Here is a 13,886-nt window from a genome sequence, read left to right as displayed (position 1 = left end):
ATTAGGATTTTTGGGCTGATTTACGTTCATCTGGAAATATTTTGAATATATATTTATAATATTACATCTAAAACATGTTCTTAATCTGTCTGCAGGTGTTACATAAAAACCTCATATTAGGAGATTTTTCTTTTCTAAAAATATCCTCTTTTCTAATTCCTGCACAAAAGCAACATTTAGTCCTCAGCTGGTCACTAACCTGGAAGTACTTTGGCCCACTTCACCATGCGGACCATCTGCTTTCCAGCCAGGCGGTTGAGGCTGGACAGCAGGTGGTCGGTTGTGTCCGGCTGCGCGTTGTCGTAGCCGGAGTACACCTCCTCAGGTTCGATCAGCTCCAACACGCTGCAGATGGAGGGCGGCAGAAAAGGTGTGACCACGCCGGGCCCGTGGGGCACCAGGGCGCTGGCAGCGCTGGCATTCAGCTCCTTCTCTGAGGAGAGGTAGCCGCCTCCAGCGCCACCTGTGGCGATCTGGCTATCTTTGGAGCTCTGCAGGTCCTCGCTGACTCCCTTCAGCTTTAACTTCTTAGACTTCCGCGCTGCAGAGGAACAAAACAACCCGATTAACCAAAGTCAGAGCTGGATCTCTTAATCTGGGATTATAATCTTTAAAATAAAAGATGCTTTATAGGCAGAGACATAAAAGATTCATACATCAATGAAAATGGTTTTATTTTAGTAAAATCTTGCTCAGTTCTCAGTTTTTATCACTTTAAAATTATAAAAGGTTTTAACGAAGACCTAGAAGACGAGCATCAGGCTCTTTCAATTTAAGTCACTTATTTAGTTCAGGGGCTCCGGCCCTCAGGGGTCCCAAAAGACTATGGGGAGGATCACAAGATAATTTTCACAATCATTGCGATTTGATGCTTTAGGTATATTGGGGCCAAAAATATATGATGAAATATGTAGATACTACATTTAAGGTTATAAATTACATTTTATGATGCTGTACTGTATATTGTCATACTGATTTAAATGTTATTAAAAAATTACAACAAAAAGAGACACAAGTAAATAATTAAATGTCTTATTAAATATAAATATTTAGTTTATATATTGTCTGTTTTTGGGGGTCAGTGGCTTAGTTAGGCAAGCCCTGATTTAGTTCATGCTACGGCTTCATGTTTTCATGCAGGGAGAATAAAAACAGCAAATGCTGCATAAAGGAGGAGGTGGGCAGATGCTGTGCTGATAAATATCCACTGTGTATGACTGCCTGTTCGTTTATGCTTCTCTGAGTTATTCAGGCTGCACAGCTTTATTAAACTCTGAAACTCTCCACATAGTGTATATATTAGTCTATTTTATTGCATGCCTTATACCCACAGTGTTTTAGATATTTTTATAATTTTATTTACCTATTCCATATTATATGTTTCATGTTGCACGATTGTACCATAAAAAATTCCTAGTTTGTGAACTCCTTCACTAACAATGGCGATAAACCTGATTCTGATTCTGATAAACTGATATCTTTTTTTACCTTCCAATGATCTGAAGTTCTTAAATATTCAATTAAAATAGAAAACTCAAAAATCTGCAAAAGAAAACGAAAACCAGCTGGGTCTTTTCATTGGTTTTAAGTTGGATCAGTAATTTTAAAACTTTACTGAAGCAAAAAAAAACAAAAAACAAAACAAAGCCTTTCGAGTCCTTCAGATTTTAACAGAGATGACAACAACATCCACTGACATAGAGACTGTTTAATCCGTCATTAATATGTTTCATATCGACCTTTAATCAGAATATGTTATGAGGAGGGATCCCTTTACTATAAAGAACTATAGAGAACACTATGAGTGACCTTAATGAAGGAAATAAAACAGCCAATCAGAAAAGCTGATCTAGGAGCCGGCTGGGAGACAATCCCTGCATCCAAGGCGTGATCTCTCCTCCTGCAGAGCTTTCAGCATGAAACCACCAAAAATCTACTAGAATATATATAAAGAAGAAGCTACACACGAATGGAATGACATAAATGGATTTTTACGTACATTTAAAGTGAGTTATTCTGTCACTGAATTGTAACAAAACAGTTTCAAATCAAGACCTTCATTAATTTAAAATGTCAAAACTTGCCGGCAAAAAATTTAAAGTTTTATAGTCTGATACTACATATCTGAAACATATTTTTGTTTTACGTCCAGCCGCTATAAACGACTGTTATGTCATCATGGCATATATCATTGCTGATCTAATAACTTAAAAGGTTCTTCAGTGATCAGTGAGAGCGCAGACATACACAACATAGAGCGGACTTGGGTGTTAACTTCTGCTTTTAAAAATATGCAGGTAAGCCACGGCGCCAACGTCACATGCCGTATTTATAGTTTTAGCTGCACTGAGGTTCTAAGCTGCAATTCTTCCTCTTTATTATAAATGTTTGAGTCCATATATACAAGACATCATTCTCTGTTTTGTAAGTATGTATATCTATAGGGCATATTTGTTGCTTGTGAAAACATTGCTTTTAAATAGGTCACGGACTAACGGCCCGGTCATGATTTCATAGTCGCTCTGGTCGTTGGTTGAGTCATTCTGCAGAGCTTTCAGGTCTGTTCATATTTTAGCTGAAAATATCAACGTCTGACTTTAAATCAAAGCTCATTTGGTCGTCCCCATTAACAGGAACAGCAGCTTGTTAAAATTATCAATAGAAGTTTTACATTAAATCGCCTGGAGTCAAATTAATTACCTATTTTAATGTCAGCTCATGATTGAAAGACTTTATTTTTTAACATATTTTGAACTCTGTAATTGAATTCATCATGTTTCTCTGCAATGCTTTGTTATCAAGTATCAAAAATTATATACACCAATTAAATCAACTGAGTAACGGCAACATAAACCCAATACGATTCCAGCTCTGAGTAAAGACTTTAAAATCAAATAATACAAAATAAATGAAAGAAAATAATCGGCTGTTTAATTTAAAGGTTGGTTTAATGCTTCCCTGATTACAGCTCTGCACAGAGGGACCGTTTACTTCGTCAAATAAACACCATGAGGAAAATAATAGCTGGAGTTTAGCTGATGGGAAATTTTTAATATCCCCAAACGTATCAATACTTTTATGTTTGTAAAAATGTATATTCAAGATATTTCTAAAAATGGCCGTAAAAGTGTCACTATTCCAACCCTCTCATCTATCAGATGGTCCGTAGGAAAGATGAAAACGGGACGGCAAGTTGGCAACACTGATCTCTATTTATTCACTGGATTGCTGATAGGATGTTGGTTATACACGGTACTGTGAAGTCATCAGCCACCATATTGGTACTCCCTAATTAGACCGGTCGGAATGTAAACAATATGTGCGCTACAGCACCAAACATGATTTTCTCATTTTCAGGATGGCTTAAGACTTTCAAAACAAAGATAAAGTCATCACTTTTACACACACTTGCATTTTCATAGCATCAGTAGATTACTGTAATTTATGGTAAAAAAATAGGCACAACACATTGCATAGTCATTATGAAGTCTATAATTCATGTAATATAACATATTATACAAATCCATCACAACACAATGAGTGTGTTAATGGACCATAATAATACTGTAGTCACATATTAAGAATATTAAACATACGCAATATCTAATGATGTGCCAATGTGCTAAGTTAACGATGTATATGTAATATGCATGTATTGATTACAGTGTTGTGGTAATTACATTACATAATAGGCATTTTATGGCAGAACTCCCTGAAAGCGGGGCGAACCAAAATGGTGGTAGGGGTCTTCAGTTTTTTCAGTCTATCAGATATCTTTTAGTTATCAGGCTCCTCTCCTGTGGAACCAACTACCAGTTTTAGTCCGTGAGGCAGACACCCTGTCTACTTTTAAGTCTAGGCTTAAAACTTTCCTTTTTGATAAAGCTTATAGTTAGAGTGGCTCAGGTTATCCTGAGCTATCTGTATAGTTATGCTGCTATAGGCTTAGACTGCTGGAGGACATAGGGACCCCCATTTCATCATTCTGCTTCATTCTATCTCTATTCTCCCACTCTGCAGAATCTGTTAGTTCAATCTCTAACGTTATGCTCTCTCTGCTTTTTCTCATAGTAGTCTGTTGCTGTTTGGCTGTGGAGGTCGGCCTGTTTTCCAGTGTAATCCTGTTTCTCTGACTGTGACTAACTGGATGTGCTCTCTTCATCCTCTGACATGGGAGCTGGCTCAGAGCTTGTCTGCCTGGCTGTGTGTTTCCTGGACGGGGACGCCTTCTACAGCTGCTTTTTGTATCTCTGCTTCTGTCTCCTTGAACCCCAGTCGGCCTCGGCAGATGGCCGCTCACACCGAGCCTGGTTCTGCTGGAGGTTTCTTCCTGTTAAAAGGGAGTTTTTTCTCTCCACTGTTGCTACAAGCATGCTTAGTGTGAGGGATTGCCTTCGAGTCAATGAGTCGATGCAATCAACTGGTTTTCCTTAGATAGAAAACTTTGAATCAATGTGACTGTATGATCTGGTGAACTGTAAAGTGCCTTGAGATGACATGTTGTGAATTGGTGCTATAGAAATAAACTGAATAGAAATTGAAATTGAATAATTAGAGATCAGTGACCGGCAACCATTTGTCTTTACAAAGAGTCTGGTTTCTTTTAAGTTCATGTTTAGTGGTCTGGAGCATTTCCACAATCTGGAGATAATTTGCAGCTTTTCTTAAGTTCAATTTGTTTTTGCTACTTTCATGATTTTTTGTATGCGTTTTGTGGGTTTCCATCTTTTATGTGTCTGACACAGTTTGCAGCACATTTATTTTACTGTCTTTGCTGTGTGTTTATTTATATATACAAAGCGTTTGCACCCTTCTTCTTCAGCACCTCAGAACTATTTTACCTTCAGTTTGACATTTGAACCAGATAGTAAACGAGGATTAGGCACCATCTTAAGTTCAGTTTATTTGCTTTCAATTAGAAATTATTCTAAATCCTAATTTAATGCTGAAATATTCTGTAATTGGCTGAATGACAATAGAGGAAAAATGAACAAATGCTGACTGGTGCTATAATAGCAGGGAAACTGGAGGAATATTCTGTCTGATAGACCAATAAATGCAGCTTTTGGACATGTTTGGTGTAACAGAGTTACTACAGAGGCTCCTTTATGATTGAGCAGAACAACAGCTGGTCTAGTGAGACTGATCATGTTGCTGGTGTTGGTTTAGAACTCACTCCAACGTCCACTGAGGTAAACATTATAACTGACTGAAGACATTTTCCACAGCATTGGTTTCTAGGATGCTTTTCTTTCCCTCTAACTTTTCTTTGCAGAAACCATCAGAGAACAAGAACTCAAGAAACTCAACGTGTTTATGGCTGAATATCATCAGCATTTTGTTCGGTTATCTGAGGTTCAATCAACACAGAAGCAGCTTGATATTTCTGTTTGCAAACACATTTAAATTCAGCTGAATGATATTAGGTTTGCATTCGAACATGAATAAACTCCAACCTTAGTTGACCGATTTTATTAAAGGATGATCCGACTTCTGCTCATAGATATATAACACTATCGACCTCTCAGGACATTTTAACATGCAAAGCAGACTATTTTAACCCATGTATGTATCTAAGATTATAGAGCGGTTTGTAGGTCAGATCAGAGCTTTGAGGAAGAGCATCGTACTGCAGGGGCAGGGTGCCGTCACATTTACAATCCATGATGAAAATTCACGCCTGAAGTTGCTCCTCAAATTCGTCCCAATGGGAATTTAATGAATTCATATTAAATCCACTGAGCTTAGGGTTCGTTTTTTAACCCCCAACGTTTGGATAAACAAAGATATTCATTAAGGTCTAAGTTTCCTGTTAAACTTCTGTTGTAAACAGAGCTGCAAAAATGAAGATGATCAGGTGAATAACTAATTTTAAAAACAAACAAATCAGGGATCATTTATGTAAAAAACTTCAACTTAACAATTATTTAGGGAAAAAAAGAAAGAAATATTTAATAATTTGGCCGAATCAACCAACCTATGGTTTAGACTGGGGTCGGCAACCCAAACTGCTCAAAGAGCCATATTGGACCAAAAAAAACAAAAAACAAATCTGTCTGGAGCCGCAAAAATGTAAAAGTCTTATACATGCCTCTTATGGAAACACGGGCTCTGAGTGTATTATCCCACTATAGAAAGTGACTATGTGGGCTTGAATATGTAATAAGCATTCATGATTAAATCTATATCCTCGAGCAAATGTCACATAGCAGCATGAGGTGAGGAACGAGCAATGAACTGCTTCACCACGCACCGCTTAACCGCTCTTCACCGCATGGTTTAAGTTTTGTTGCATTGATGAAATTATAGAAACAGGATCAAGGAATCTCTCATTGGTGGACGTGTTTCTGTTGGGAGGAGTTGATTGTGTCATGAGGAACCAGCACGATCTGACACCCTCTATAACCCTGAAATCCCACATCCTCCGTCACCCTTGTTCCTTGGTATGATTTATAGTTTTAGGAGTTGGGAAAAAATTGAAGAAAGTTCAGATACCTGCATCAAAGCGCTGCCTGTTTGATCTGTGGACGCTTTTCCATCCTTGCAACTAAACTAGCAGCAGTAGTGGAGTTTGGAGATGCAATCCATTTCTTAAATCTAAATTTGCTCTCCTCTAATTTATCCAGAAGTTCTGCAATCACCATTTTTCTCTCCCTCCCAGCTTGGTTGTTGGCTGCATATTTAGCTTGCCTTCCCTGGAAATGCCTTTCCAAATTTTTATTTTTTGCCAACCTCTCATTACCAAGCAAAAATGCAGGCAATCGTTCCGCATTGATAATGAAAGAAAATGATTCGGTCCATCCTTTGAATCTTTTCTCATCAGCTATCTTCCTTTTTTCCCCTTTGGGATCCATGGTCCAAGACACACCTGCAGCTTTGTTTGCCTGGCAGCGCTGGTTGCAAGTTATGACCACTGATATCTATGGCTATGACGCAAATTATTGTTTAAATTTATTTATTATGCAAATGTTTATAGCATTGGAAAACATAATTATTTTTTGTTTGACCTCCTGCACTCCATATTAAAACAAACAAACAAAAAAAAAAATGATTTTCATAAAGTTTAGAAAAAGCTCCAGGGAGCCGCAAGGGGAACGCTAAAGAGCCGCATGTGGCTCTGAAGCCGCGGGTTGCCGACCCCTGGTATAGACTATAAAAATGGCGGCACTCCGTCCCTGCAGTAGGGTGCCTCTCACTTCTTTCTTTTGCATTTTGAAGTCTGGATTATACATTTCCTCAGGGTTGAAAAGCAGGGGGTGGCTTTTAAACAACAACCATAGTGAAATAATCAGTTATAAATGCTGCACTGCTCTGATATCACTGCTTTTAAATCACTGGAGGTTTAAAGGGCCTAATCGTTTACTACGACTGCAAAAACATACAAAAAATTATATCCATATTTAAATAGAACAATATCCACCACATCTTCTTCCTGATAGTGTTTATTTAGTCCTTTTGGAGCCTGAAAAGAAAAATGGCATCAACGCATATACATATACACACACACACATATATTGGCTTGAGCTAAAACTGCAGAAGCAGTCACAGTAAACATCAACACTCGTGTTGTGTTAGCGCTGCAATAACGATTGTTTTGCAAATCAATTAATCTGTTTATTATTTTTTTTTAAATAATAATTGGATAGCAATAGATTCTCTAAAGATTTTACAAGATTAAACCAGGTGAAACTAAAACTTTTCCTTATGAATCTGAATAGAGCATATTGACAGATTGAAAAGCTGTTTTTTTTATCTTAAACGCAAAATGTAAATGTAGTTTTTTACAATTTAGATAATTATATCTTTTTGATATAATTATTGCTAAGTGTGTCGCTCTGTCAGCTAAAGGTATTTTTTACATGTTCTCAGATTAAAGATTAATCGATGACTAAATTAGTTGAAGATTTTTTCAATAATCGATTAATCGATTAATTGTTTCAGCTCTAGTTGTTTTCAGACTATTACTTCTGTCTTATTACTCTTGGCATTGAATATTTATTTTTATTTCAAGTTTCCTTTTTCACACTTGGTCTTGAATTTTTCCTCCTTTTTTTGCACGATTGCTTGGAGTTACTGAGTAGAAATCATCTGAGTTTAAAGCTCTTCTTTATTTAGTTATTTAGAGCATGCACAACCGTGAACCACCAGTCACGTTCTACTAAAGTTACATAGACAACAAAAGCTTAAATTTACTAACAGAAAGAACAAAACCAATGTGTAAAACAGGAATTTAATATAATATAATAAGGCGCCATTATTTAACCAGAAGACTTTTGTTCTGGCAAGGAAATTCATAAAGTCAAAGTATGAAGTTGGGCCCCTTTTGGTTTTAAAACAAAAAAGCTCAGGAATCCACATTTGATCAGTGAACTTTCATTAATTGTTAGCTTTTATGGTATATGTGGCTCGAATAATTTCCCCATTGTGGGACAATAAAGGGATTTCTATTCTATTATTCTATTCTACTCTATAAAGAAGTACACATTTTATTTCTATGCTTAAATCCACGTGCTTTTGAAAAAAATAAAATAAGCACAGCTAGTCTATTTAAATGAAGTGGCACTCAGCCTGACAGTAGGTCAGAGCGACGTACCAACATATTTTATTCCGTGACCTAATAGGTTCCTGTTTTTCCTGCCTGTGTAAATTATCAGTCGTTCGGGTCATGCCAACCACAGAACCCCTTAAATTGGAAAGCAACCGGATTTTCGTTTCCTTCGGTTTCATAAACTATGTGTAAAGATTTTTTTTGTTTGTTTATTCAGTCGGTATTTAGTATAGCTGGCACAAAAAAAAACAACAACAAAATAAATAAAATGATTCAGTACTTTGAAAGAAAATGAAACATATTGTAAAAAAATATCCACTCGCTGCAGTTTGGGTTCACAGCTTAGTTAAAAACTACTAATTAAAACAATTTATTTTGTCTTATATCATGACTATAATATTATTGACTTAATTCCCATAATATTAGGACTTTATTATCAGAATAAAAAATGAAATAAAGTCTTATAATGGCTCTTATAGACCTCTATATTTATCCAATTAATAAGCTCAGATGAAAATCAATCACTTTCCTACTGATATGTTTAGGTCATAACTTCACTATGCATTTTAATCCGTCTGACCTATGAGTATCTATTAGTGATTCCTTAAAGCTGAAGTCTGTAAGTTTTTAAAAATCACTTTTTTGTCATATTGGCTAAAACTGTCCCTATGCCCAGACAGCAGTACATGTGATATGTAACCTGTGAAAAAAACTGCTTCAATTGGTACCGCCTACTGCCCGTATTTCAATCTGGAAAGAATAATTCGGGACGAGTCAAAACAACCAATCACAGCCAGAGGAGCGTCTGATGGAGTGTCAATCACAGCTCACACACGCTGAATCCCGCCTCCCCCCTTCTGGTCGCATGCGGTAGCCACGCAGATGCTGTGAGAGGGGTGGAGCTTGGAGGTGGGGCATGAGTGAAGCAGAGAGGGTGGGGGAGTGGAGTGAAACCTGTTTTTCTTCAAATTTTCAGTCGAAGTCTGCTCTCTTCTCAATGTTACAGACTGCAGCTTTAAGTCTGTATTTAAATTATTTATTGCACATTTTAATTCAGAGTCAACTGTTTCAATTATAGTAGAAATGTTGTGTGTTACTGTGGTGCAGAGGACGTTAGCCAGCGTGTAATAAGGCAGATTGCTGACCACGCAGCCAGTAATCTGTTATGTTGCTTTTGCTGTTCCTGCAATAATAAATATGTTCATCATTTCCTAAAGGTTAACATGTAGATGGTTCCACTTCAGTAAAGTATTGGTTTCCGTGTGTCTAACTGGGTTGGAATTAAACCCCTGATTGGGATATCTATGATTTTAATCTGTAAACGTGACGACAGCTTTATTTTAAGCCAGGGTTGGAGATGACAAACATCTCATATGGTACAGTAGATGTGCTCAGATTTACGCTCATGTCCATCCGATGACTCAGCATCTCTGGGCCTCCTGTGGCGACAGCCAGACCTACTTTTCCACATCTATTATCCCCTGTAAACAGACTCACGGTAACTCAAACGCTGGCATGTGACAGAGCAAATCCGGACGTCAGGGCGCTCACCTCCGAGGTTCATCCCGGCCTGGAGACACTTCCGTACCCGACAGGCTGGACAGTTTTTCCTTCGGATCTTATCAATGATGCAGTCGTTTCTTCCTGCGCACAGGTAGTTGTGTTGACCTGCAAGAGCAAAGAGTACAAGTGAGGAAGAGTTACCTTCAATTAAATACGAGGACATGATGGAAAAGTTCAAAGATTAAAGTGAAAATGAGGAAAATTAGATTTTTTTTCTTAGCAGAGCTTTTACAGTAAATAGGATGCAGGGCTATGATGGAAGCAGGGCTCTGGCTGCAGCTCGCCTATTTCTGACAGTGATGCTAACATGGCGAGAATCCCTCCAGCCTCCTGCCTAGCCCTTAGCTAAACCCAATGATCTCCCATTTCAGAGAGCTTCCTTCCGCTCCACTAGCTCTTCACTGTACCGCTCCTCCTCCTCCTCCTCCTCCTCCTCCTCTTTTCACTCATCTTCTCCTCTATAGCTGCGTCTCAATCCTTTTTTCCCACACGTCCGCCAGCCTCTGAGCAACGAACACCCACACACACCATGCTCCTGCCTATGCAAAAACACACTCATTCACTCACAAAGACAAGCACACACAAAAGTGCAGTATATGTTTACTAAATAAAACAATACCCACAGAAGAAAACACAGCTGAGACCAAATGGCACACATTTGACCCCAGTGACCCCCCCACTGCAATGCTTGCGTTCCCCGGGCTTTAGGTTGATTTTATGCTAATACCATGTTGTAGAAATGTGTACATGTTAATAAGCACCGCTCCTAAAGGGTAATTTCTTCACTTAGAGGACTTTTGCATGGACTGCATGCCGTGTATGACTGATTGTTTACATGCAGATTCTCTGCAAATGATTCTGTGAATTATCTCTGTGATCTACATCATGGGATGTATGTTTTTGCGTGCAGTACTGAGCAGAAGTTGTTTTGGGAGCCAGCAGGAGCAGTGCACAGTGTGTCTGTCTGGCTGCTGCCAAAAGCCAAGGAACCGAGCTGCAGGATGAGAGGCAGCAGCTGTAGCCCCACCACTATTTCTGGCTAAATCACATGACCGTTACATAAGCCCATTTTTCTTGCTCTAAAAAACAGTAAACTGCGACACAGGAAACACAACGCAGCAATATCCTCCCCCCCCTCCTCCTGTGCACAGAGAAACACATCCACATGCACTTGATTGGGCCAGAATGGGAATTCTGAAAAGCTTTCCGAGTCAACTCAATTCGCTCACTTCACAAAGTCTTGTTGATTTTTGTGGGAGTGAAGCTCTGAGAGCCACAGTCAAAGTGCTGCTGTGGACCCGCATTGGTGAACAGTTGGCTCATCTGAAAAGGAGGGAATTGGTTTATTCGTTCACCGTATCTGCATGCATTCACGCAGCCCTTTACCTCTGAACATACATCTGCCAATCCATCCTGCAAGATTCAGTCAGACAGACAGCAGTTACATTTTCAGGGTTGATATCAAGGGCCGCTCCAGAATCGGAGGACAAATTATTCAAGAAAAACAGGAAATAAACCATCATCAGAAAGGACTCGTCCAGCTAAAAACACATTTTATTTATCATGTCCTGTATTTAGGGCAGCCCTGTCACAGATATAAATGCACCCAATGTTTCATCAGAATACTAATTTTATTTCAGAAATTAATTGCCTTGTAATAAGTGAAGCAACTTTTTATATCACATTCAAGTTTTTCATTTTCAAATGCTTCAACATTTATTTTTTACCTTTTTGCCCGAATACTGCGTGCAAAAACTCCATCTATCAGAAGGACAACGGTTCATGCTTCCGGGACGGATCGGGTAGAGACAAGCTATGCTACAAAAGCTGCAGTTTCTAAAGGAGGCTGTTAGCATCAAGATAAAAACCTTTTCCCAGATATATTAGAATGATTTAAAACAGCTGAAAGATGCTTCACTGTCACTTTAAACAGTACATTATCTTCTGATTTCTCTGTTCCAACAGATACCTAATGTATAACGGCTCTTGAAAACGTTGAGGCAGCCATGCAGTGCGTTATTGTATAAAATTACAACAGTCTCTGCTAATGTGAGTTTTCCTGTGTTTATTCCGTTGGTTGCAGTCCAGTCACACCTAACTGTGTCATCTACCCAGCATGCAAAAAAAAAAAATTACCACCACGGGTGAAAAGTATAACAAAAGACATGATTGTTGAAGTAATAATGAGTTTTCATGCAACACAAATATTAGTTTAAATAATTGATATATTAGGAAAATTACAACATATTTTGGGCCAAAGGGATCAGGATCTCTTTAAAGGTCAGTCAACTGATGCATTCTGATCAGTTTTCTGATGAAATTCAGTATAAGAGCTCCTAAATGCAAAAACGCAACTATGTTCATATGAAAAATATAACTAAAGTATGCTATTGACGTGTCAATATATAATTTCAAAAGTAAATGTTTCAGCCCTGGACAGACGGATATGCTGCTCTTTTCTTTAATTGGAAAAAAGAAAACTTAAAGAAAAACATTCTGGGAATTTAAACATAAAGGATAAGGCTTCTACCTCAAGGAATATTAAAAGGAAAAATTGCATAAAATAGATAACCATAAAAAGATCACCATTCTCTATAATGTTTTTCAGGCACTAGGGTTATCTATTTTGTCATTCTGATTGGTGGGAGGCAGACAAGAGTCCGGGACTCAAACCAGTGGCGGCCATAGTAAGCCGGTCAGGGGTCACATTAACGCCACCAGCATGTTCATCTCTGCTTTGTTTAATAGTATTTTCTTACCTCTACAGTAAATAAATGCTAAAGATTTCACCTGCATAATATATAGCCTCGATGTGACGTGTGTAAACAAAAACAGTTTATGATAAAATTTAGCTGTTCTGCTTTGTTCTTTTTAACTTTATGTGATTATATAAGATACAGATAATCATCTTTAAATCATTATTTTATCACACCACATTTGTAGTGTGTCTCTAAAGAAAGGAAAAAACATGGAACTGAAGATACTGATAAAATCTATCAGGGTGGTGAGGCTCATTTGGTTGCAGGCAAAAGGTGTGACCCACACGAATGTCATAGAACAAAGGGATCAACAGGAAGGGAAGTGGGTCAGATTAGATCCACTGAAGAGACATTCAGGTGAGTCCAGGGCAGACGAGCAGAGGCCCTGCAGGAAGTGGCGTTCGGTTGCACCACTACCTCAGAATCAAACTCATGCCGTTAAACGTTTGTTATCTGCAGCACCAAATTTTAATACCTTAACGTTCAATTTATAAACAGATATTTCATACGGTTGAGCGGAGAAATTAAATCCATGTATGGTTTAAGTTATTCTCATCTAACAGCATAGTCTGCATGAGAAAACGACTGACTAAATCCTAATATCCACTGTATTTTTATATATATATATATATATATATATATATATATATATATATTTTTTTTTTTTTTTTTTTTTTTTTTTTTTTTTTTTTTTTTTGCTACAGCTCTGGCTCAAAAGGCATCTGCACTAAAAGACAAAGACAAAATTCTAGTTTTGTTCTTCGACTGACTTAACACATGGTTCAAAAGCTGTAAGTTCCTCAAACAGATTCAGTCCTTTTTTGTAAAACAAAGACCTCTCAAAAATGAAATCTCTTTGGAGAATGCAGGAAGTTTTGGACTCTTTGTAAAGGACAGAGTCTCTTGTTTTTGCGTCTGGATTCAGATTTACTAAATGTGGGATTGCTAAAAAGTTGTGCTGTGTACTGATAAAATGTATTTCTTTTTACTGCTGCCAGAATGAAGGCTGGGAGAGC

The 13,886-nt window shown here is 37.9% G+C and overlaps 1 protein-coding gene across 1 annotated transcript in view; it reads right to left on the bottom strand.

Annotated features, from left to right (window-relative positions):
- The window catches only part of LOC119773886 (mineralocorticoid receptor-like), a 59,880-nt gene that overhangs the window by 37,432 nt on the left and 8,562 nt on the right, over positions 1–13,886 (bottom strand). Inside the window, exons 2-3 of the mRNA XM_038271087.1 lie at positions 10,100–10,216; positions 200–541 (exon numbers count right to left, since the gene is read on the bottom strand). Coding sequence (XP_038127015.1) covers positions 200–541; positions 10,100–10,216 — 459 coding nt within the window. The remainder of the gene's footprint in view (positions 1–199; positions 542–10,099; positions 10,217–13,886) is intronic.

This window comes from Cyprinodon tularosa, unplaced genomic scaffold, assembly GCF_016077235.1.
Source record: "Cyprinodon tularosa strain WSP-4 unplaced genomic scaffold, ASM1607723v1 ctg79, whole genome shotgun sequence".
NCBI lineage: Eukaryota > Metazoa > Chordata > Actinopteri > Cyprinodontiformes > Cyprinodontidae > Cyprinodon > Cyprinodon tularosa.
This window is presented reverse-complemented; position numbering and strand designations above follow the sequence as displayed.